This window comes from Hyaena hyaena, unplaced genomic scaffold, assembly GCF_003009895.1.
Source record: "Hyaena hyaena isolate Hyena2069 unplaced genomic scaffold, ASM300989v1 scaffold_158, whole genome shotgun sequence".
Lineage (NCBI taxonomy): Eukaryota > Metazoa > Chordata > Mammalia > Carnivora > Hyaenidae > Hyaena > Hyaena hyaena.
Genome location: NW_024080790.1, coordinates 1,101,084 through 1,126,917, shown reverse-complemented (window position 1 = coordinate 1,126,917; position 25,834 = coordinate 1,101,084). Strand labels below are relative to the sequence as shown.

Sequence of the window (25,834 nt, the reverse complement as noted above, 5' to 3'; positions counted from 1 at the left end):
GCTGATAGCTCAGAGCCTGAAGCCTGCTTTGGATTCTGTGTCTCCCTATTTCTCTGCTCCTTCCCTGCTCACGCTCTGGTCTCTCTCTCTCTCTCAAATATAAATAGACATTTAAAAAAAATTGAGAGGAAGGTAGAGATTTCCCATTTACCCCACATCCCCACATCTGCATACATGTGTAGTGCTGTTTTTTTTTTAAATCACTGACACTGCTTTTTCTTTATGAATTGTGTATTTATATAGTTTATATTTATATTGAGTTGTTTACCTCTTATCAATTTGTAGAACTCTTTTTATGTTTGCTATAATATATACCACAATCTTGTCTGTCATATTAGTGGCAGATATTTTTCTCATGTATTACTTTTTTTAACTTTTAAAATTCTATCTTTTGCCATCTGAGAATTATGTTGATCTTTTCTTATATTGCTTCTGAATTTCCTGTCTTGCTTAACAGAAAATAAATATGATTTAGTTTATGTAGAATAAGAAAAAAATTAGGTGTGAGGAAGTAAAAAGGTATGAAAATGAATTTTTTTAAAGCTAGTTTCAAAAAAGAAAAAAAAAACATGGAGCTGTGGCTTTAAGTGTTGTTAAAAATAAGCAGGGGTGCCTGGGTGGTTCAGTTGGTTAAATGGCTGACTTTGGCTCAGGTCATGATCTCACGGTTCGTGGGTTCCAGCCCCGTGTCAGGCTCTGTGCTGACAGCTAGCTCGGAGCCTGGACCCTGTTTCGGATTCTGTATCTTCCTCTCTCTCTGACCTTACCCAGCACATGCTGTCTCTCTCTCTCTCTCTCTCAGAAATAAATTAAAAAGCGTTAAAAAAAAAATAAGCAAAGCCAGCACTAAAGTTTTACTTTTAATCAGTATATATGATTGCAATAGGGAAGAGTCCGGTGTAAACTGAACTCAACTTTGATTTGTACAGATGTAACCTGGCATTTAAAATGTAGGTGTTGGGAAGGGGAGGCGCAGGGGCACAGTTTTAATTTGAAAAATTACAAAAGTTGAGAGAAAGGGTAGTATCTGGTGCTTATCAGTTAGGCCCATACCCTCCTTAGAGGCTATGAGACAGGGGCTCTATCTTCATTTATTGGTGGGAACAAACAGTAAAGTCTTTTGTCAGCCTTGGGTTTTCTCAGGGAGGCACTTTAAAGGTAGCTAGGGTCATCCTAAGGATGCAGCTTTGAGCTGTTAGAAAATGTCAGTGTTTTGTTCAAGTCTTAATAAGCCAACGTTGAGGCCTGTCTAGTTGAGAAGATTGCTCATGGGAGCCTGGCTGCAGCTTGGTCAAGGAGAAAAACCTTAATATGTGTTTAGTTTACTAGGGAGCCTGCTTTCTTGAACAGCACTCCTTTGAATGAATGTTTTATCACTCTTCGTATATGCGGTAACAGTTTTCCTCCATAACCTTTAAAAAAAATCTTTTGGGGTTTCAGTGGCAGTGTTACTTTGAAAGAGCAAGAGTGCAGAATGAGACAGCCTTTGACCCACCTTCCACTTTCCAAGTCCTTTACACTGCCTCTTCACTGAGTATTCTTTCAGTAAACTCTTTCCCAAGGTTTCAGCAGCAGTGAAAGTTTCCAAATATGACACCTATGTCAAGGTCACTAACATGGTCAATTCTAATCAACCAACACATATTCATTGAAGGCCTGTTAGGCTTAACACACTAAGGTGTTGTGGGGATAATGCAGTTTGGAAAAAGGAAAGTAAACGACACGCAGAGTATAGTGCTTTCTTTGTAATTTCTAGATGTAGTGAAAAATGGGGCTTAATCTTCATGTTTTTGTGGTAACTACTAGTGTCTATTTCTTGTATGATTTGCATCTTGTTTTATTAACACCTTCACTGTCCTTTTCTTCTGCTATACTGGCCTCCTTGCTGTTCCTCAAACATGCCAGGTGTTTTCCTTACCTAGAAAGCTCTTTCTCCAGGTATTTGTCTGATCCACTCCCTCACTTCCTGCAAGATTTTGCTCAAATGCTGTCTTGCTCAATGAGACCTATCAGGACCATCCTATTTAAAATTGCAACCCATTCCTCATTCCTCTTACCCCACTCATTAGAATAAATAATTAATAGAATAAATAAATAATTAGAATAAATAAGTAAATTATTTATTCTAATGATGTTTTCCTCCAGTAGAATGTCAGCTTCATTAAAATAAATATTTCTAAAAAATCTGTTTTGTGTACTGACTTTTCTCAAGCACCTAGAACATTGTCTGCCACTAGGAACTCAAAAAATATTTGTCCATTGAATGCTGACAAAAACTGAGGATTGATGGATGTGGGGGGGGAGGGGGGATGGGCATGGAGGAGGGCACTTTGGGGATGAGCACTGAGTGTTATGTGGAAATTAATTTGACAATAAACTATTTGTAAAAAATAAATAAATAAATAAATAAAAGCATTTCAGGCAAAAAAAAAAAAAAGAAAGACTCAAATGAAAAAAAAAATATTTGTCCAATGAATGAATGCTCTTTGCACTGGATTTTACACTCCCTTTTTCCAAATTCTATCTTTCTTTCTATTCAATTTATTTTCCTTCCATCCATACTGTTCTTCATATCCATATACTGGGTTTTTGTCTCGTTTTCTTTTTTGAAGGGGAGGGGAGGAGTGGAGGTGGTGTAATTTTAATTACAGATGGGATCTTATAAACCCATCACTCAGCCACTAGTTTCTCTCACCTATTTAAAATTTTTTTAAATGTTTATTTATTTTTGAGAGAGAGACAGAGACAGAGAGAGAGAGAGAGAGTCAGCGGGAGACGGGCAGAGAGAGACACACTGAATCTGAAGCAGGCTCCAGGCTCCTTGCTGTCAGCACAGAGTCCCAGGCTGGCTCCAACCCACAAAATGAACGCAAAGATCATAACCTGAGCCAAAGACTAACTCTTAACGGACTGAGCCATCCAAGCGTCCGGATCCTACATTCTTTTTAATGCTTGCATAATGTTCCATCGTGTCTATGGGCACATTACTTTTATTCATGTCTGTAATTACTTTTCACCTTGGACCATCCCCCATTCCTGGTCTCCCTCACTTTCCCTTTCACCTACCACTGTTTACCCATTCATTTTATGCTTATTCCCAACAGTCCCCGAAACTCAGTGATCACTCAGTAAGCATTTATTGCTCCACAGTTGTGTCCTTGACAGCGATTTGCTTTGTGCATTCTTTGATAGGGAGAGATTGAAGGGCCAGAAGAGGGCAGTAGTGAGGAAGTAAGGTGCTTCACCTGAATAGATGGGGAGTCAGGCGGCGAGCTGGGGTGAGCCTCTGCCCCTGGCGCCTTTGTTTTGTGCCTGAAGCAGAGTGAGTTTCGGAGGGGCAAGGCCGGCTTGGGGCCCGTGCGGACCACGCTTAGAAGGTCCTGGAGCTACACGCAGAACTTGGTTGCGGGAGCCGGCGCCGGCTAGAGGCGGACTTGGGCGGGGCTCGGAGGGGCGAGGCCGGCCGGGGGCGGGGCGTGCAGAGCGCGCAGACTCACAAGCAGCCGGCCGAAGGTGGAGCGCTCGGGGTGGACTGCTGCCCTCCGGTCGCCATGGGGTGCACGGCTGGGCAGCTCGGCTCGTCGCTTCTGGGGCTGTGGCTGCTGCTATGCAGCTGGGGGTGCCCTGGGAGCGCCGAGCTGCGGGCCCCGCCGGATAAGATCGGTAGGTGAGGGTTGAGGCAGCGCGGGAGGGGTGCTGGAGCGCGCCCCGCGCCGGGGGTCCGCTGCGCAGTCCACCAGGCCCCGCGGTTGCGACGCCCGCCAGGCCACGCGCGCCAGTCCTCTGCAGGTCCCAGTCTTCTCAGTTCGCGACTCAGGGCCACTGCCGATTCCCCAGGGACCGCGTATTCCTGGGCGTGTGGATGTGCCAAGCTGGGGAATGGGCAGGGAGTGGATGGGGGATTGCGGTGGGCGGCCAGGCGTCCCTGCAGCCCCTTGTTCCGGAGGCCTGGGGAGGCCGAGGTCCCTCTCTTCCTTCCCTTGCTTCACTTTTGGGAGGCCATTCTTCTGGTTTGTTCTGAAGCTACGGGAGGCCTCGCTCTACAGATGACAGGCGCACGCGGTCATAGCACACTGAGCAGTGCAAACAAGTTGACCTTGTTTGCTTCCCTTGCTACGCTGAACTGGAACCCCATTTCCATCATCCGCTTTGCTGAGGTGGGCCTTCTCCTGGGCCCTTGCACAATTTCCCTACCCAGGAGTACTACACAGTGGCAATAACCCACTCTCAAGTTTCAGTCTTGGTTTTTGCTGCGTTTATTTTGCCTTTTTTATTCCCAGTAAAGCTTTGTTTTGTGGGAACATTAACCTATCTATATTAATGAGACAGAACAAATCTTAGTAAAAATGGCGGCCACTTTATTGGAAATGCGTGCTGGAAAGGCCCACCTCCTCTGTCCCCATGCTTTGGGCACAAAGAACGTTGTGCAGATCCAGTGGTGCCTTGACAACTGTGAGAACCTTTGCGGATCTGGCCAAAAAAAAAAAAAAAAAAGTATCAACTTGCACGTGAATGAATTACCACTCTTGGGGTGGGGGGTAGTGTCTGTTTAGATTCAGAGAGTTCTAGCTTCACAGCTACTGTGACTTGCCTCTCCTTCCCAGCTTCCCTAAATTGATGATTGTAGCCTTAAGTAACATCTGTTATTCAAAAACAAAACCCACATAGCTGGGTGAGAGGGAAAGAAACTGTTCCTTTTTTTATTTTTCCCCCCCACCCACAGCAATTATTGGAGCTGGAATTGGTGGCACTTCAGCAGCCTACTATCTGCGGCAGAAATTTGGGAAGGATGTGAAGATTGACCTGTTTGAAAGAGGAGAGGTGGGGGGCCGTCTGGCCACCATGACTGTGCGAGGGCAAGAATACGAGGCAGGCGGTTCTGTCATCCATCCTTTAAATCTGCACATGAAGCGTTTTGTCAAGGACCTGGGTATGTCATTTGGTCTTGGAGCTAAGTGGATTTCTGTATGACCATCCATAGATATTTTTATCAGACAGGGATCTGAAGTTTTTCTGCTTTAATTGCCTTTTATAGAGAAGTTGGCAAAACTGTTTTCCTCACTTTGCTGCTAGCAATTACTACAAGCTTAGTTAGGAGCCACTTTTGCAGTAATGGGATACTAGTTATCTGTATCTTCAGTTATCTGGAATTACAGCCATGGGGCAGGGGTTGGGGGGGGGTTTAGTTGCTGTTCCTAGTTCTTTTTTTTTTTTTTAATTTTATTTATTTCTAGGAGAGGGAGAGAGAGAGAGAGACAGCGCGAGCAGGGGAGGGCCAGAGAGAGAGGGAGACATAGACTCCGAAACAGGCTCCAGGCTCCGAGCTGGCAGTCAGCACAGAGCCCGACGCGGGGCTCGAACCCATGAACCGCGAGATCACGACCTAAGCAAAAGTCGGACGCTTAACCGACTAAGCCACCCAGGCGCCCCTGCTGTTCCTAGTTCTTAAACCTCTGGGTTCAAGCTGAAGAATCAAAGAATAGTTTGAGTCAGCAGAAACCTTGTGTACTCATTTTACAGCTGGGAAGGTGAGGCCCAGAGTGTGAAGTGTCTGGCTTAAAGTCACTCACACAGGTATGGGTGCAGACATGTGCCTAGAACCTGGGACATCTGACTGCTTCCCTGCCAGCAGAGGAGCTAGACAGGGTGTGAGGGAAGGCTGGCAGGCCTCTGCAGGCCCTTTGCTCAGGGACTATTGTGTAATACACGCCTCCTTTTAGTTATTTGAAATACCCAATTATGCAAAATGGGATTTACACAGGAATGGGGATGCCTCCTTTCCCTTTGCTACCTTCCACATCTCTTGTCGACGCTTCTTGGGTCTCTCTTTCCTTCCTGAGGGCACATGTATGCTAGGAGCAATTTATGCCGCACATACTCATGTCTGACATTTCTGTTTTAAAGTTGAATTCAGTTAGTATTCTGGCATTTTCCTTTTAATTTTTAGTCTTTTCCAACTGAAAAGAGCCAGTCTAATTTTGACATATCTGCATGAGCATCTGACCCATCCTTTAGACATTTGCTTTTGGACAGTTTAATGAATGAACAGTGCTGTTCTAAAGATAGAGCTCCTGTAATATGTTTCCTGAGAACTGGGGAAACCTGAATTCACTCACTTCAGAGTATCCCCGTTAGCTTCAGATTACCTTCTTTCGTTTGAACAACACAGAAACCACTGACTTAGCTAACCTTTTCTGTTTTTGCAGGTCTCTCTACTGTGCAGGGCTTTGGTGGCCTAATGGGGGTGTATAACGGAGAGACTCTGGTGTTTGAGGAGAGCAGCTGGTTTATAATTAACATGATTAAACTAATTTGGCAGTATGGATTTCAGTCCCTCCGAATGCACATGTGGGTAGAGGATATATTGGACAAGTTTATGAGGTAATTTTTTTCCCTTCCATTTAACCTAAGACCTTTTAGTTAGTCTTTAGAAATTTTATTCTTGAAACAGTTCTCTACCAAATTTTAATTTTTTAAAATGTTTTATTTATTTCTGAGAGAGACAGTATGTGAGCAGGGGAGGGTCAGAGAGAGAGGGAGATACAGAATCTGAAGCAGGCTCCAGGTTCTGAGCTAGCTGTCAGCACAGAGCCCAACACGGGGCTCGAACCCACGAACCGTGAGACCTCGACCTGAGCTGAAGTCAGACGCTTAACCGACTGAGCCACCCAGGCGCCCCTCTACCTAATTTAAAGGGCTGTTTGCTTTGAATTCATATGACATCTCTCTCAGGTACAGTTATTAGCTTCTTACAGGTACGGAAAGTGGAGGCATAGAGGTTTCAAGTGTGCAAGTATACTCCGTTCATGAGTGGTGGAAATGGAGTTCCCAACCAGGTATTCTGGCTCTGGAGTTCTCACTCTTAATCTGCACTGTGCTGATATTGTATAGATGAATGAGGTAATGTGTGTAAGAGCTGGTAGAAAGGACCATAAAACTTCAACGAGCTTTAATTGTGACATGTTTCAGTGAGCCAGTAAGTAGCCTGAGGAAGAGTATCAGTTCTGTGCCCCAAGAATTTAAATTGATACTAAATTCCAGCACTGTTTTAGGTAGTGTACAGGTGCCACTTTTTCCTTTATTTGAAAAAATTTAAAAAAAAATTTTTTAAAAAATGTATTTCTGAGAGAGCGACAACGTGATCAGGGAGGGTCAGAGAGAGAGGGAGATACAGAATCTGAAGCAGGCTCCATGTGAGCTGTCAGCAGCAGAGCTTGACGCAGGGCTCAAACCCACAAACCGTGAGATCATGACCTGAGCCAAAGTCGGACGCTTAACCGACTAAGCCACCCAGGCACCCTGGGATTTCTCTTTCTAAACATCATTGTTAGGTCAATTTCTTGAATACCTTTTCAGTGTGCACATTAAGGTCAGCTACAGTACAGATTATTTTAAAGTAGTAATCATTCATTTATTCATTCACTAAATACTGACTGCCTAAGTATGTGCCAGGCACTATTCTGGGTCCTGAGGATGTAGAACCTAGAACACATCCCTGTCCTCAAATAATATACATTCTAGTAGAGAGATAAGCAATTCACCAGTAACTAAGAAAATATACAGAATTTGGGTGGAAATAGCCAGTCACTGTAGAGAAGGTTGGTGGCATGTTGCTGCATGCTCTGCAGGAAAATCAAGTTCAGATGGCATCAGATGCAGACCTGCCTAGATCATCAGTTTTGTTTTGTTTTTTTTACCAGCAGCTTGCTTGGCATGTAAAAAATTGCCCTGTGAGAAATGAACAAATCACTTTTAAAGTGAATTCTGGATATTACAGTACTGTGAAGATCCAGTGATGGAATACATAGATTATACTTTTTTGCTCTTGTTTAAGTAAACTCTACACCCAGTGTGGGGGGCCCTAACTCATGACCCCAGAGATCAAGAGTTCTATCATTTAGGGACTGAGCCAGCCAGGCACCGCTACTATTTTTGAAATTAGAAAACAATTGCCAAACTTCATTGAATTACTGCAACTTCATTGAATTACTGCCTCCCTCTGGTCTTTAGTATTTGCTTATATAGCACTGATCCTTATGTTGTTCAAAGGGCCATGTGTCCTACCTTTTGCTTCTTTCAATAAATCAAGAGCATAATGTTATTTTTTTGAGAAAAGGAGAACACAGAGCCCAATGTGGGCCTCCATCTCAGACGGTGAGATTGTGACCTGAGTGGAAATCAAGACTCAGATGCTTAATGGACTGAGCCACCCAGGTGCCTCTTAACATTTCTTGATCTGAGACGGATCCTTTTAGTTACTCCTAACAAATATTTTGAATCATGTTTTACTTTTTTCTCTCTCTCCTTTCCCAAATCTGGTCTGTCTTTAATCCTATCAGTTTATTTTATTTAAAAAAAGTTTTTATAATGTTTATTTTTTGAGAGAGAGAGCCTGCAAGTGGGGGAGGGGCAGAGAGAGGAGGATAGAGGATCCAAAGTGGGCTCTGTGCTGACAGTAGAGAGCCCAGTGTGGGGCTCGAACCCATGAACTGCGAGATCATGACCCGAGTCAGATGCTCAATGGACTGAGCCACCCAAGTGCCACAGGCCTATTGCTTGTAAAATGTATGTAGAATTCCACCACTTCTCATTACCGTCACTGCTACACTTTGATGCAAGGCACTAATTAACTCTTGTCTGTATTGATGGAGTAGCCCCTTGTGTAGGCTGAATAATGCCTCCCTGCCCCTGCAAGATGTCTATACCCTAATCTGTGGAATCTGTGAATGTGTTACCCTTCATGATAAAAGGGACTTTGCAGAAATGATTACGTTAGGGATCTTGAAATGGGGAGTTTATTCTCACTTAGGTGGGCCCAGTGTAATCACAAGAGTCCTTAGAAGAGGGAAGCAGGAGGATCAGAGAGAGTAGTAGGAAATGTGATGATGGGAACAAGAGGTTGGAATGATGCTAGGAAGGTGCCATGAGCCAAGGAATGCAGGTGGTTTATAGAAACGGAAAAAGGCAAGAAAATGGATTCTTTCCTCAGAGCTTCCAAAAGGAACTAGCCTTACCAACACTTGACCCATACTTTTTGGCCTCCATGTTTTCTGATGAGTAGTCAATTGTTAAATCTTATTGAGAATTCCCTGTCAGTCTATTTTCGCAAGTGAGAACTTAGTGTTTTCGTACTCTACTTTTTTTCAAGTTCCTAGGGATTGATATGGTTGGAAGTGATTTTAGTTTCTCAGTTTGGGCACTGGTATCAATTTTTCCCACAAAAATGTATTCAATGTTTTGTATACTACACTCACTGTGAGACAGTAGGGTAATACTGAAACGGATATGACATTGTCCCTGCTCAAGGACTTTACAACTTTGAGAAGAAAATTGTAAAAATTCTCCTCCTGGGATCACTGATAGAGATCTTTCTTTGGCACTTATTTATTCCTTTGTTTCATTAATCTGTGAATGGCCTATTACCTGTACCTAACTGTAAGCTCCTTGGGGGAGATGAATCCTGTCTTTCACATTTTTGTATCACTTGCAACTTGAAAAATTATTTTGAATTTATGTGGATATTCTTTTAAGTCTATGAGGTTCAGGAAAATATCAGTTGGTATTTTATAAAAATTAATAGTGTTGATTGAATGGCATGGGTACTGTGGACTGGGGAGTTGGGCAAAACTTGCAGAAGAGGTGGGGTTCAAGCTGAAAGAAGTGTGTTCTATTTGGAGAGAAGAGCTAATGCAATGTTGGGGAGCAAACTGCAGAGCATACTGATATCAGTGAATGGGTCAGTGGAGGGAAGAGTGTTTATATGGTTTGAGGGCAGAGGGGGCAGCATGTGATTGAGCCTTCTACTTGTCATGAGACTTTTGGATGGGTTCTTTTACTTCTCTATCTGCAGTTAAAGCAGAGGAGTTAGACTTGATAAATCTGGTTCTAAAATCCATCCCCCCCCTCTTTTTAATGTCAGGAGTTTATTTACTAAGCAGCAGTAATAAGTTAAAAAAAATTTTTAAAATATGAGAGAGAGAGAGACAGAGTGCAAGCAGGGGAGGAACAGAGAGGGAGACACAGAATCCGAGCAGGCTCCAGGCTCTGAGCTGTCAGCAGGGCCCAAAGCGAGGCTCAAACCCACAAACTGCAAGTTCGTGACCTGAGCTGAAGTGGGATGCTTAACTGACTGAGCCACCTAGGCGCCCCATAAGTTGTTTTTTGAATAAGCTGATGACAAAAGATGTATTTTAGGTTTCTGGGAGATTCATAAATGTTTCAAAGAAAAAACTGGAAGCAGGTAGGTAGATCAGTTATTCATCTTAGTAGTCTGAATATAAATCATGAGTTAAGATCAGAGAAATGAGAATGAAATAAGAGAGATGTTGTGAAGACTGGTAAGGTTTTCTTCTTTGGTGTTACAGCAGAAGTGAAAATATCTAAATTTGAAATTAAATGAATTGAGGATGACATGTAGAATGTTAGGAGTGAACTAATATCCCAACCTACATTTTGGCAGGGATAAGGGGTGGGTAGAGAGGGTCAGGCCTGGTGGAAAGATAAAGTTTAATTTTAGAGGGGTGCCTGGGTGGCTTAGTCAGTTGAGCGTCCGACTTTCGCTTAGGTCATGAACTCACTCTTCGTGGGTTCGAGCCCCGCATCGGGCTCTGTACTGACTGCCAGCTCAGAGCCTGGAGCCTGTTTCAGTCTGTGACTCCCTCTCTCTCTGACCCTCCCCTGCTCACGCTGTGTCTCTTTCTCTCTCTCTCCTAGAAATAAATAAAACATTAAAAAAACAAAACAAAAAGTTTAATTTTAGAAATGTCTAACTGCTGCTGGAAAAAAAAAAAAAAAGCTGAAGGAGACTATGACATACCCACTTTTTTTAAAGGTGCTCCCACAGTGACCTTATTAGTGCAGAAGAGTATACAAGGACAGTGTACTCCCAGAGGAGGTCGGGGTGGGGATAAGAACTTCTGGGATACCCAGGGAAGATGGTGACTGAGGTGCATCTTACATGACAGGTAAATTCATTAGAAGGATATATGAAAAGTTTGAATCTTAGGATGCTATTTCCCTTCCCCCTATCTTGTTTAATGGCCATTCCTCTTCTTTTTCAAAGGATCTACCGCTACCAATCTCATGATTACGCCTTCAGTAGCGTAGAAAAGTTACTACATTCTCTAGGAGGGGAAGAATTCCTTGGAATGCTTAACCGAACACTTCTTGAAACCTTGCAGAAGGCAGGCTTCTCTGAGAAATTCCTCAATGAAATTGTTGCTCCTGTCATGAGGGTCAATTATGGCCAAAGCATGAACATCAATGGCTTTGTGGGTAAGCCCAAGCTTGGAATGTTATGGATATTAGTTCACAGAAGGCCTTACCTGATGTATGGTGGCTCCTTACTTTAGGCTGTGAGTTGGAGAAGACTTACCTTTCTCTGAAACCTCATACATTGTTGGCAAAATTGTATATATGTAGATCTGTGCATTTTTAGGGGGAGAGAGTCCTTAGCCTTCATTGAGATTTTGCCCCCAGGGGCTATTTGGCAATGTCTGGAGACATTTGGAGTAGAACTCACCTGAATTGGGAAGAGAAAGTAGGTAGAGGGCCTTTTATAGAGTCAGAATTAAAATACATTTTTTCCTACCACTGACAGGGGCAGTATCAATGGCTGGTGCAGATTCTGGCCTTTGGGCAGTAGAAGGTGGTAATAAGCTTGTTTGCTCAGGGCTCCTTCAGGCGTCGAAAAGCAACCTTATAACTGGCTCAGTAATGTACATAGAGGAGAAAACAAGGACCAAGCGGACAGGTGAGCCTGAAATTCTATTTTATTGTTCCTAATTTCCCCTCTAGGAAATAATTGCTCAGGGAGAAAAACCACTCTTCTGTCATCTCTCACTCAGTTCCAAATGATGGAATTATAAATTGTTTATGTTGTGCCACATAGAAATATTCCCAAATGAGCTGAAGTACAGTGGCGTGTCTCTTTGGACTTAAAAAATAATCTTTCTTAAAAGGAAAAATTCCTTATTTTGTACTTGACAGGGTATTCAAGGGTCAGATGCTTAACCAACTGAACCACCCCTGTGCTCCTAAGTCTTTAATTCCTTAAAATTATACCTTAACTATTTTCTACCTTATAAACGATTAAGGTAATATAATTATTTTTGGAAGGTATAAAGTAGTCTGTTAGAAAGACTAACATGAATGCTTCTTTCCTCTAGGAAATCCCACAAAGATTTATGAAGTGGTTTACCAAATTGGATCTGAGACACGTTCAGACTTCTATGATATCATCTTGGTGGCCACTCCATTGAATCGAAAAATGTCCAACATAACTTTCCTCAACTTTGATCCTCCAATTGAGGAATTCCATCAGTACTACCAACATATAGTGACAACGTTAATTAAGGGGCAATTGAATTCAACTCTTTTTAGCTCTAGAGCCTTAGACAAATTTGATCTCAGTACAATCTTAACCACTGATAATTCAGATTTGTTCATTAATAGCATTGGGATTGTGTCCTCTGTAACAGAAAATAATCCTCAACCATCAACAGAAAGGGCACATGTTTGGAAGATATTTTCTCAAGAAATTCTCACTAAAGAACAAATATTGAAGCTCTTTTTATCCTATGATTATGCTGTGAAGCAGCCATGGCTCGCATATCCTCACTATAAGCCTCCAGAGAAATGCCCCTCCATCATACTCCACGATAGACTTTACTACCTCAATGGCATAGAGTGTGCAGCAAGTGCCATGGAGATGAGTGCCATTGCAGCCCACAATGCCGCTCTCCTTGCTTATCATCGCTGGAATGGGCACACGGACATGATTGACCAAGAGGGCTTATATGAGAAACTTAAAACTGAACTATGAAATAATACTGATCACTTTCTTTTCCCCCTCCTGGTTCCAAATGGAATATCACTGGCAAAAAAGAACACAATCTGAGCAGAGATGATTTTGAATCGGATATTTTGCCATGTATTAGTGTTATTTAACAAAAGTAATCCCAGTGAGTTGTGAGAAAATACAGGTTTCTAATTAAGCATGAAGGGGTTAACTACTGTATATACTATCTCCAAAATTTAACTCTTCTTTTAATATCTGCCAACAGTTTAGAATCACCTTGAGTCTGTTAAGCATGTGGATTCTCTAGCTCCTCTGCAGATTCTGATTCACTAGGTCTGGTGGGTGGGGGCCCTGAATTTATTTTAAGCTGAGCACTTAAGAAAGCATTTAAAGACGTAACTTTTAGTTGGGGACTAGTTTATTTGTGCTTCACAGGTGGAAGTGACCTTCAGTCAGAAAGTTAAAACAACTATTGGAGTTGGTACCCTATGCTTGGCTTTAATTACCTTTTTTTCAAAGTAGATGTGCCCATGCCAGAAGCCTTGACTTTCTGAATATTCTTTTGATCCCTTCTGTCCTGATTTTTATTAGGGGTTAAATTCAGAAACCTTAGTAGTAGTATAACTTTGTCATACAAAAAATCTCAAATAAATTGAAAACAAATATAGGCTATTGATTTAGGAAATTGGCATTCTATTATCAAATCCTCACCTATGGAACTTTAAAAAATATTGAAAGACCCCCATGCAACCAGAGATTCTGATCTAATGAAGACTGGATCTCAGCATTGTAGCTAAAAAGTTCCTAAGTGGCAACCTGGGTTGAGAATCACTGATAATGGTTTAAGAGGTCTCCAAAGGGTTTTTAGTGCCTTAAAAGTCCCTAGAAACTGAATGCATTATCAAAGCAGGTTCATTTCGTGAATAATTTCTCTCAATAAGAACTCTAGTAGTAATCTTGATAATAGCATTGACAGTCTGACAAGAGGCAGAGCAGTTGACACTAGAGTAGGAGATTCAGAATGACATTACAGTTGATCAAATCCAGTATATGTTCAAATGGTTAAATGCTTCTAAAACTACTGGAGCATTTGGGGTGAGGAACCAATTGTTGAAATCTTGTCTTTAAGGCAGTAGTTCTCAACTTTGGCTGCATACTGGAATACATCTATAAGACTTTAAAGCTTCTCAAATTCTACTATGCAACCCAACTTAAGAACCAGTTCTACATCTATTATACAAAGATCACAAATAGCTGTTCTATAGTCACTACAGCAGGACAGAACAAGTAAAAGCTTGTGAATTCTAAAAGTAACTATAACAGAGCTAACATATACTGTTGAGAAAAAAGTCCATCACCAGATTATGGCAGTAGCTACTTCAGCAAAATGGTATTGATTCTTTCTTAAAATGATTTTTTCTCTACTATAATTGTGAATATTAATATGCTGATAAAACTGCCAAGATATATTTGATGTAAAGGCAGTGATTAAACTTATGGTTTGTCAAAGGGTCAGCTTTTTAAAAATTTTATTCTTAAATGAGCATGTTAAGAGGTAGTCACACTTTTTTTCCCCTTTGTGGTTTTAATGAGGACAATATTGTAGAGAATGTAATATTGTGTTATATATCTATATATGTTGAAGACTGGTGAATAAAAACTGTTAATAGTTAATTTCTATCACTCACAGACCTGTTTTGTGATGTGACATCTGTATTTATTTACCAGAACCACAATTTAAAATGTTGCTGTTGTATCTAAGTTTTCCAAAAGCAACTGCAAATTGCTTCCTCCAAGAGCAAAACATTTTATCAATGTATCAAGCTTAATAGTTTTAATGCAAAAAGCATTAAACAAATTTTTTTTTTTTTTTTTTAAAGAGAAATACTATCAGACCCTGTTACTTCAGTAGACCACCCTATTTGTGTAGAAGAGACTGGTAAATACAGCTCTATTCTAGTGGTTCTCTAACTTGGAATCACCTGGAAGGCTTGTTAAATCACTGATGGGCCTCACCCCAGAATTTGTTTCAATTGGTCTGGAGTAGATGAAAATATGCATTGCTGTGAAGTTCCTGCAGATGCTCCTGGTCTAGGAACCACGCTTAGGAGTACCAGTTCTATAATTTAGCTCCATGTGGTTGCTAAAAATGCCTGTCCACATCAGTGAAGATTTAGAGCTGCCGAAGAATAAAAATGTACTGGACTTGACATCAACTCCCCTTATTGTGATTAAGTTGGTTTGATCACTCTAGCTATTTTGCTGTAAACTTTTTTATAAACAGGAAATAACATTTTAGAGATACATACAAGCCATTGGTTATGTTGTGTTATATAAGCCTCTATGTACTCACCTATATATACCCCATTTTCTACAGTTTTAAAGTGATTTAAGATGTGTCGGCTTTTTACCAGATCACAAAAAGTACAGGCCTAAGCATCTGGTTGGTAGGTTTCTTCAAGTTAGGTTTCTGATACAACCATTTGTAATGCATCTTTTCGTCTGAGTTTGTGCGCCATAAAATTTATGACCTAGATGAATATATTATGGGCAGCATTATTTCTATTCTCTATACAAAGAACCACAATACACTGGAATGTTTTTCTTTAGAGTTCTATTTCTATTCTTGTATTCAAAATTTTTCCCCGTTTATGTTCAAAATAAACAACTGTATTGTTAATCCCTGTGTTTTACTTCAATTGCACTATACTTGGAATGTAGATGTACTTGGAAAAGTCAGAGTACATCAAAACTACTACAAGAGTTTTGAAAATTACAGTTAATGTTTCAGAAGAAATCTGCTCAGGTTTGCAGGTTATCTTTCCATTAAAAGATGAAAAAAAGCCATCCTAGCCATGTGTTTGTTACATTTAATCAAGTTCTTCAATATTAATGCATAAACACTTAAACAATTCAGTCTCAACCAGAAACAGTTCGTGTTAGAAAAACTAGAATAAGAGCTAACATTCAATTTTCCATGTTCACAATGTTTGAGAAAGCATATTTTGACTATTAAAAAAGTTTATTTAACAAAAAAGTTCAATATGAAAATGCACGACCTGATTTTTATACTGTAGTAAAACAGGTACTATGGAGGGGACATGTGGAAGCAGTTGGTTTCTTCAGGTGAACACATCCGTCGTTTATACTCGTTCCAAGGCTTCTAACATGATGATGCTGTTTCCTCGAATTACCTTAAGAACAAAAAAAAGTTTATTTGACATATCGATGAAAGAATTTTCACAAAATCATTAATGGTTTTTCAGTATTAAAGATCAGTTTGTGAGGCTTTTTTCAAGCCACAGGATTATATTAAGTAATTCTTAATTACAAGAAGCTACTAAGCCCTTTGTTAAGTAAGATGTACATTTTTTCTAGATTTATTAAGACTAACAAGTACTCTTTTGAGATGCCAAGTCCCCGTTAGTCATTTCACCTTCTAAACTGCAGTACTCAACATGCTCTTCTCTGTCCCAAGGAATCTGTAAGTCAATGTAGAATATGTCAGTTTAGGGATACAAGATTATTTTGGGAAGAAACCAGGATGGAAGTTGTGAAAAATATGTTCTATGAAGATGGCATTTAGTTGGGTCTTGAAAATGGGGTAGATTTTTGACAGGAAGACAGGAAATTCTAGACAAAACCGAGATGAAAAAGTATAAGGGGATAAGGAAAGAATCTAATTTGGATGCAGTAAAAGGTTATGACAGAAAATGGGAAACAAAAGACAGTTTACACTATTTGAAGAAGACTTCAAACACCGATGTTAAGATAGTTGGAGGACATCATGAAACCATACAGTAAGAGTGAAAGTTTCACAGCTGAGGGAATAACCACTGTTCTGGCAATAAAAGAATGGGAGCTTAGAAGTTATAAAGAACACAGCGCTTAACACAGTAGTCATTCCGCAAATGAAGATAAGGAAGGATACTTAGGAGCATAGGTGAAATGACCAGTAACAGTTCAAGAGAGTTACAATAATACAAGGGGTAGAAAAATATGTTAATCTAGAAGGCAAGGAGACTTTGAAGATAAGGAGCCCCTGGTGGATTGTAGATCACACTGCAATCACAGATCAGGTCCACTAGAGCTGGAAAGGTGAAAAGACAGGACGGGGATGAGAGGAAGCATTCTGATTAAGATTCAAAGTGGAACTATGCTTGGAGGCAGTTGAAATAAAAATAGCTATAACTTGTTTTCTCCCCTCATTCTATTTATCACATGCATTGTTATTATCTTCCTCATGAAAATGTCATTTCTTTTCAAAAATTTTTTCTAATGTTTATTGGGGGGGGGGGGGGGGCGGAGAGAGGGAAAACAGGGGAGGGGCAGACACAGAGAGAGGGAGACGATCTGAAACAGGCTCCAAGTTCCCAGCTGTCAGCCCAGAGTGCGACGTGGGGCTTGAACCCACAAACTGCTAAGATCATGATCTGAGCCAAAGTTGGACACTTAACCAACTGACCTACCCAGGTGCCCCAAAAATGTCATTTCTATGAGGGCAGCAGCAGGATCCCCAGTGCCTAAAGTGATGGCAGGCACAGAGAGGGCTCAATAAGTCCCTGTTAAGTAAATCTGTGTGTGGTACTGTAGCTGACAGATCAGAAAGGAACAGTGTCTTGGAGCCTGGCAGACACAAACGGCAATAATGATGAGAAGGTGGCAAAGAAATAAAGAGCAGCATGAAAAGAGAACAATGTCCTGAAAATAGGAACTAAAGGAGCCTAAACACTTTTATTCTTCCTCTAAGTTCCCCCTAATCCTCCTATATGTGCAAACATATGGTATTTGTCCTTCTCTGCCTGACTTATTTCGCTCAGCATAACACCCTCAAGGTTCATCCATGTTGCTACACATGGCCAGATTCCATTCTTTCTCATTGCCATGTAGTATTCCATTGTAATAGTAGGATCAGTAGGAACTCTTGAACTATGCAGCATCTTAGTATAGAATTTTTACTACATTCTTAGAGGAACTCTGAGGGTAGAGTGGAATCTTAAAGGAAGACAGAAGTGAGGCCACTAACAATTCTGGAGATATCTCAGAAGAGGCTAGTTTAGACATCATTAGGTAATTATCTAGTTGACAAACATATAAAAATTACCTCTCCTTCAGAACACATTTTTTTTTAAAGTTTATTTTGAGAGAAAGAGAGAAAGAGCAAAGAAAGGCAGAGAGAAGGAAAGACACAATCCCAAGCAGGCTCTGCGTGGTCAGTACAGAGACTGACGTGGGCTCAAACCCATGAACTGTGAAATCATGACCTGAACTGAAATCAGGAGTCGGACATTTAACTGACTGAGCCACTCAGGTGCCCTGAACGCATACATTCTTAATACTACTCTAAATATAATAGTATGAAGTAAATTCAATGGTCATGGACTTAGACAAGGGAATAACAAAGCCAATGTTTGGCTTTGCCAAACCACCTGTGAAAACAAAACTGTAACCTATTTGTTTCCCTTCTTTCAGCCTCAGAAAAGCCACCCTTGCACTTCTTTAGAATGTCTTTTTATTAAGGACAATTGATAGGTTATCATTGTTTCATTTCCAAAGTGCTAACTCCGCTGCAAGAATTATTGCCTACTAACACAAACTTTTTTTGGTCATACAACAAGCATCAGAGGTGGAAGAGCTGATTGCCTAACACAGTGTAGGTACTCACTACCTAAACGACTTTGATATGGCACTGCTTTTAACCAATTTCTGTGTAACAATTAAGTCCATCAAAATTTAGGGGGAAAATTTTGAGAAAGATGCATGATCCTGGTTCAATTCCTTCTCTGATAAAATTCCAAGAAGTGTCACACAATTCTCTGAAACCTTGTCTTCCCTAATAAGAATAGACTTGAATAAAGATTTCTGAATTTGTACGAGGAAGGGGTAGAGAAAAATCTTGGGAGTATTTAAGAACTATTTTCAGATGGGGTACCTGGGTGGCTCAGTCAGTTAAGCACATGACTTCGGCTCAGGTCATGATCTCACGGTCTATGAGTGAAGAGCCCCAACATCAGGCTCTGTGCTGACAGCTCAGAGCCTGAATCCTGCTTCAGAGTCTGTGTCTCCCCCTCTCTCTGCCCCTTCCCTGTTCACACTGTCTCTTTCTGTCTCTCAAAAAAAAGAAAAAAAAGAATGTAAAAACAAAAATAAAACCCCACCCCCCCAAAATGCCTGTTTTTAGAAGAAACTGGGTGCTAATGATTTATCCAGTTTCACTCATTTACGAGTTCAAGGAAAATGCACCTTAAATGGAAGGTCAATTTGCATAAAACTTGGAGAGGGAAGGGAGTCTCCTATGTAGAAATGGACTCTATGCTGTTTTTCCAGCCCTGACCATCGATTTGCTTTTCAAATGGCAAAGCATTTGCAAGAAGCACTAACATACACCTTGGAAAGAATGATTAAAAATCATGAGGCATGGGGCACTTGAGTGGCTTAGCAGCAGTGTGGAGTCTGGTTGGGTTTCTCTCTCTGCCTCTTCCCTGCTCTGGTGCGCCCATGAGCTCTCTCTCAAAACAAACTTAAAAATAAAAGCAAGGCTAACAATTAGGAACTTTTACCACCTTTTAGAGATCTTTATGCTCAGTAATTTGCTAAAGCAGGAGTTGTCCTTTTTAATTTACTTTTCCCAAGAAACTTGGTACTTACCACTTATTGGGTATATTGTCCTGTGCTGGACAAAGAGTGGAGTTCAAAGTCTGAGTCTTGTTGACAAACATCAAAAACTTTTTCAGTAGTCATACCATCATGGCCTAATGAATATAGAATTGTTTGCTCCTATAATTGTTTCTGGGTTTTTTCCTATTTTCTTTCACATGAATGGCTGTCACTGTGATCATCCCTTTCAACGTTTACCTTAGCCACTTTTTATTTTTAAACATTTATTCATTTTTGAGAGACAGAGTGTGAATGGGAGAGGGGCAGAGAGACACAGAATCTGAAGCGGGCTTCAGACTCTGAGCTGTCAGCACAGAGTCCAGCATCGGGTCTGAACTCACAGACCAGAAGATCATGACCTGAGCTGAAGTTGGACTCTTAACTGACTGAGCCACCAGGTGCCCCTACCTTGAAGGCCATCTTTAAATTTGGGTGTGACGGGGCACCTGGGTGGCTCAGTCGGTTAAGCGTCCGACTTCAGCTCAGGTCATGATCTCACAGTTCATGGGTTCGAGACCCCTGTCGGGCTCTGTGCTGACAGCTAGCTCAGAGCCTGGAGCCTGCTTCGGATTCTGTATCTCCCTCTCTCTTTGACCCTCTCCTGCTCACAGTTATCTCTATCTCAGAAATAAAAAACATTAAAAAAAAAAAAAATTGGGGTGTGACAAATCAGAATCTGGGTTTAATTATATATACACAATTAAAATCAGAAAGTATGATTTGGCCTGGCAGGTTTGCATCACATGGGCACTTGTTAGATAGGATCTACATTTTATTTTTTAAGATTTTATTTTTATGTAATCTCTATACCCAACGTGGGGCTCAAAGTCACAACCCCAAGATCAAGAGTCACATGCTCTTCTGACTGAGCCAACCAGGAACCCTGACAGAATCTGCATTTTAATAAGATTTCCTGGGAATTCATAAGCATGTTAAAATTGAATATAATGAAGGACTGACTTCGGCCTCTATTATAAAACTCAAAAGTGACTTCCTACCATTATTTCAAATCCAAGGTCTTCAGAGTGTTCTGCATAAGATTCAGATCTAACCTACAGGAACTGGGGTCACATCACAGTTGAATGATTGGCACATGTCAAACTAAATGGGAGATGGAAAGTCTAATCTTGCTTGTTATATTCCTAATTCCAATTCATCCCAAGACTTTAATAGAAGGGAAATGAATCCTTATTCCAAAATAAATATGAAACCTCGAAGAGAAACCTTCTATTTTTACTTACCACCATTCCAATATTGTTCTGTTGCCCACTAGTTGCCATCTCCACACATTCATCTATCACCAGATTCATAAAGGGATCGAATCCCCGCAATATTCCTTGGACATGTCTGCCACCATTTAATTTCACTATAAAAAGGGAAAAAGAAGTTCAATAAAACTGACCATTAAATATCAACTGTTCATTAAAAATTAAGTGGAACAAAATTCAGGTACCTGAGAAATAGAATTCACTACCTTAATATATGCCAAGCAGTGGGCTAAACATTTCACGTTTAATTCCACGTTTAACCTTACAAAAATCCAAAACCAAAAAACCCCACAAAACACCTAATATAACACTGTATGTTAACTGTTTTGGAATTAAAATAAAATTTTAAAGAAAAATAAAAACCTACAAAAATCCTATCAAGTAGAATTATCTTAACTTTTTATGAGGGAAATGAAGTATAGGGTTTCTTAAGAAACTGGCTCAAGGTTTTACAGGTACTGTGGGCTCGTGCTGGGATTCAAAGGGAAGGCTGCTTGCCTTCGAGGCCCTGGTCTTAACTCCTATATATGGCAAGTACTGTACAGGTCAGATTTTTAGTCCTAGTCTAAGTCCTTTGCTTTAAATGAAAAAAGAATGATAAATTTTCAAAATATCACAAAATAGGAAAATCCTGCTGATTCTGGCTAAGTGAGGGAGGGCTTACAGGAAATAGTACTGTGCAATCTATTAACGATCAGAAATTAGGGGGATGCTTGGGTGGCTCAGTCAGTTAGGTGGCCTACTTGATTTTGGTGCAGGTCATGATCTCATAGTTTGTGGGATTGAGCCCCATGCTGGGCTCTGCACCAACAGTGCAGAACCTGCTTGGAATTCTTTCTCTTCTTCTCTTTGCCACTCCCCTACTCACACTCTCTCTCAAAACAAACATTTAAAAAAAAATTTTTTTTAAATTAGGTAATAAAATTGCCTTGTAGGATTTCAATAAAGCTGCTTAATTAATGGATGCAAATTAGAGGTTCTGTGTGGTGTACATTTTTATAAAGTTGCTCCAAACATTATATTGCCAAGATACATGCAGAATGCAACTAATTAAAAACGAAAACAAAAGACCCTCCCAAAACTTACATGATAATTTCTTGTCCATAAATCTGAAAAAGCAAAAGGGGTAAAATTATATAAATGATTAAAAAAATTTAAGCATAAATAAGCACAAAAGTACAGTCAATATAATTTGATAAAACTGGACAATAAAAATAATGAAATTTAAAAGAGCAAAAACCTTGTACTCTTGTAGAGGAGGAGGGAATAAAGGGCTACCTCATTTAGCACTTGCATAGAGCAATATAATTTAGGAAGGGGCAAGATAAAAAATGGAATGGATTTAGAATATATTAATGTACATCAAATAAATCTTTATACTAATACAAATTACAAAAACATTTTTGTTGTTCAATACTGACCTAAGTTTTGATGACTGGACTTTATTGTATTTAAAGGTCTTAAAATTATTTTGGGGGCTCCTGGGTAGCTCAGTGGGATGAGTCTGTCTGACTTTGGGTCAGGTCATGATCTCATGGTTTGTGAATTTGAGCCCTGTACTGGGCTCATGGCTGTCAGCATGAAGCCTGCTTAGGATCCTCTCCCCCGCCCCTCCCTGGAAATAAACAAACATTAAAAATAATTATTTTTAAGTAATCTCTACACTCAACATGGAGCTCTAATTCACAACTCCAAGATCAAGAGTTGCATGCTCTACTGACTGAGCCAGCCTGGCACCCCTTGATGACTGGATTTTATCGCTATAATAGAAACAAGGATTTATTTAGATTTTGGTTACTATCAAAACCCAAGCTGTGAGGAAACCAGAGGATAATAAAACTATATCCAATTCAATAGCTATTTTATATTTGAGACAATAGTGTTATTTTAATATTAAGCATCAATCTTAAGCGTTCAAGATATTCCTCAACACAAGTGCTTTTTAGCAAAATAAATACATTATCTTGAAGCTTTAAAAAATCTGAATTAAACAGGGAAATCCCATCTCAGCATGATATTATGAGAATACTAAGCTATGTAGTCAAACCAGTTTTTACCTCTTCGAGTTACAGGCTATGAAATATGAAATTTCATGCAATTTTAATGTAGAACATATCATGGAAGACTTTAAAGATAAATAAGACACATGCCTGAAAAAATGTGAGAAGACACGCTTACAAATAAAAATATTTAGTATGGTAATTTTAATAGGATATTATATACAATGCAGCATACTGTGTATTATTTAATCTTTACGATAACTTTTGTAGGTTATATATTGTTATTACCACCATTTAAAAAAAATTTTTTTTTTTAATGTTTTATTTATTTCTAGGAAAGAGAGAGAGACAGCGTGAGCAGGGGAGGGCCAGAGAGAGAGGGTGTCACAGACTGAAACAGGCTCCAGGCTCCGAGCTGGCAGTCAGCACAGAGCCCGATGCGGGGCTCGAACCCATGAACCGCGAGATCATGACCTAAGCGAAAGTCGGACGCTTAACCGACTAAGCCACCCAGGCGCCCCTTACCACCATTTTATAGATGAGCACCTGAGGCTCAGAAAGGTTAAGTAAATTGCCCAAGATCACAGAGCAGGTGAGAAAGTTTAAGCAAATGCAAATGGTTCATCTGGGCTGGAGAAGGGGCACTCAAATATTAGTGCGTGTAGTATTTGGTACCTGGATTTCAGATGGAGGAGTTTGAATGTGGGGCAAGAACTCAGGACTTTGGCATGCAGACAGCGATAAATTATTATTTTTTAAAATGTTTTATTTATTTCTGAGAAACAAAGAGAGAAACAGCACGAGGGGTGGGTCAGAGAGAGCAAGAGGGAGACACAGAATCTGAAACAGGCTCCAGGCTCTGAGCTGGCTGTCAGCACAAAGCCCGACGCGGGGCTCAAACCCATGAGCGTGAGATCATGACCTGAGCTGAAGTCGGATGCTTAACCGACTGAGCCACCCAGGTGCCCCATGTGATAGCAATTTTTAAGAGGTGGGAGGGGGAATTTGGTTAGGTCTCAGTATCTCAACTTCTGCATTATTAACATCTGGGGCCAGATAATTCTTTGTTGAAGGATGTCCAGTGCATTGTACAGTATTTAACAGCATCCTTGGTCTCTACTCACTAGATGCCTGCCAACAGAACCAGAATCCCTACCCCCTAGTTAAGAACCTGGTTGACCTAAGCTAAACCAGGAGGAGGGCATAAAAGAGTAAAAGATATTTATGAGATGGTAAAGGAAAAAAAACCCGAAGGTCATTCTGGAGGCAGGTCTCAAAGAATTTCACAATACATGAAATGTAAAGATGAGTTCTCAAATATGAAATCTAACATTACACATAGAGAACGGCTCTTTTGATAAAAAATAATCACCATTTCACCAGTTCTTGATGAATCCAGGATACTTGTAAGATTTTAACAGCTCAATAAAAGAAGTTTCAGATCAGCATTTTCACAATAATTTCGATTTTTCTTGAAGTTAGGCAAAAATTCTAATTTTTGCACAAAATGGTTCTGATACAAATATGCATTTAAATGTAAATATGACCCTTCAATTAAATCTGACTTCTTTATGGAGCCGGTAATAAATGAACTATACAGAGGCCAGATGGCCTTCTCCCAAATTGATCCCTGATTCAATTTTGTATCCTATGTGCAGAATTCTGGCATTACATGGTATAAACAGTATAGAGACAGACTTAGGAGGCCTGAAACATATTAGGTTCAGTCAGGAGCGTTTGAGGAGGTTAAAACTTTAAACTGGGCCTATCTTAAGTAGGAATATCCTGTTTTGAGTTCATTTTACTGGGTGCAAGGGGAAAAAAATCTAGTCTTTTTTCTCTGATAGGAAAAAAATGTTCTCACACAGCTGGTAACAGAGCCAGTTATTACATGGCATTCAAATTTAACTTAAGCACAAGAAAGCAAAAGAAAGGAATGGGATTTCCAAATCAAAGCTCAGTTGGGGCACCTGAGTGGCCCAGTCGGTTATGCGTGGGACTCTTGATTTCTACTAAGGTCAGGATCTCAAGCTCCTGAGACGGAGCCCAGCAGGCTCCTCGGTGCTGGGGGTGGAGTCTGCTCAAGAACCTCTCTATCCCTTTGCTCCTCTCCTGCTTACATCTCTCTCAAAACAAAACCTCAAAGACACAGCTCTAAACTAGAAAACTGAAATGGCTTTATAGGGGGGTGCCTGCGTGGCTCAGTAGGCTAAGCATCCCACTCTTAGTTTCGGCTCAGGTCATGATATCAGGATTGGTAAGCTGGAGGCCCGGCTCCGACTGTGTGGAAATGCAGAGCCTGCTAGGAGGGATTCTCTCCCTCTCCTTCTGTCCCTCCCACCTCGTGCTCACTCTCTCAAAGTAAACTTTAAAAAAAAAGTTGCTTTTGACTCCTCATACACTATTAAACACGTCCATTCTGCCCATCTTAGTTCTATATACACTCTCCAGCCACCTTATCTAGAACTTAACGCTATTCAAGATGTTCAACAAAGGATGGCACTCCAGATCTCCAAGCAAAGGAGAAAGAGCGTGAGAGAGTGCGTTGGGAGACGTGGGCCCGGAAAACCTAGCTGGGGAGGCGAGAAGGCACTACAGAGGCGCCTTGTCCGTCTCTGGTAACGAAGCCATGCAGACCAAGCCTAAACGAGATGTCTGCGTGGGCTTCAGGCACGGAGGCGCGAGACGCTCCCAGGCTCTCCGCGGCCTCGGCTCCAACACGCACACGAGGCACACTGGAGGAAATGAAGAAAGATCTAAGGAACTCGAAGCACGAAGCTGCTACTTACACGCAGCCCTCTCACATACTCACTTTTTCAACTCAGGAGGATGCGCTTTGCTCATGATGTCTACTCCGCGAGCTCAAAGATGCCTCCAAACGGAATTCGTGGCGTCCTTCACGCTCCCGCGTTAGGCCCGGCGTTTTGCGTCTGACGTCACCAGTCCTGCCAGCCAATGTATTGTTGGCGGATTTCACATTTTACCTCGCGATACTTAGGGCTTAGGGGAAGCCGTAACTCGCCTATCGGTCTCAAGCTTTCGGTTGCGTCGCCAGCGATTGGCCAAGAAGGGGCGAAGAGGTGGGGGCCTCAAGTTCTTGTCTCAATCCG

The 25,834-nt window shown here is 40.8% G+C and overlaps 2 protein-coding genes across 2 annotated transcripts; one reads left to right on the top strand and one right to left on the bottom strand.

Moving 5' to 3' along the window:
• The first annotated feature begins 3,509 nt into the window (after window positions 1-3,509).
• Window positions 3,510-14,677, top strand: PCYOX1 (prenylcysteine oxidase 1). The gene is made up of 6 exons (XM_039239556.1): window positions 3,510-3,663; window positions 4,724-4,930; window positions 6,207-6,381; window positions 11,063-11,274; window positions 11,600-11,752; window positions 12,168-14,677. Exons 1-6 carry the CDS (start codon window positions 3,552-3,554, stop codon window positions 12,821-12,823), a joined length of 1,515 nt encoding a protein of 504 aa, XP_039095487.1. The 5' UTR covers window positions 3,510-3,551; the 3' UTR covers window positions 12,824-14,677.
• A 1,125-nt stretch (window positions 14,678-15,802) lies between these two features.
• SNRPG (small nuclear ribonucleoprotein polypeptide G) lies at window positions 15,803-25,663 on the bottom strand. Its single transcript, XM_039239557.1, has 4 exons — window positions 25,537-25,663; window positions 21,811-21,833; window positions 20,698-20,822; window positions 15,803-15,993 (listed from the first exon to the last, which is right to left on the bottom strand). The coding sequence occupies exons 1-4, from the start codon at window positions 25,566-25,568 to the stop codon at window positions 15,943-15,945; spliced, it is 231 nt and encodes a 76-aa protein (XP_039095488.1). The 5' UTR covers window positions 25,569-25,663; the 3' UTR covers window positions 15,803-15,942.
• Between the last annotated feature and the right edge of the window lie 171 nt (window positions 25,664-25,834).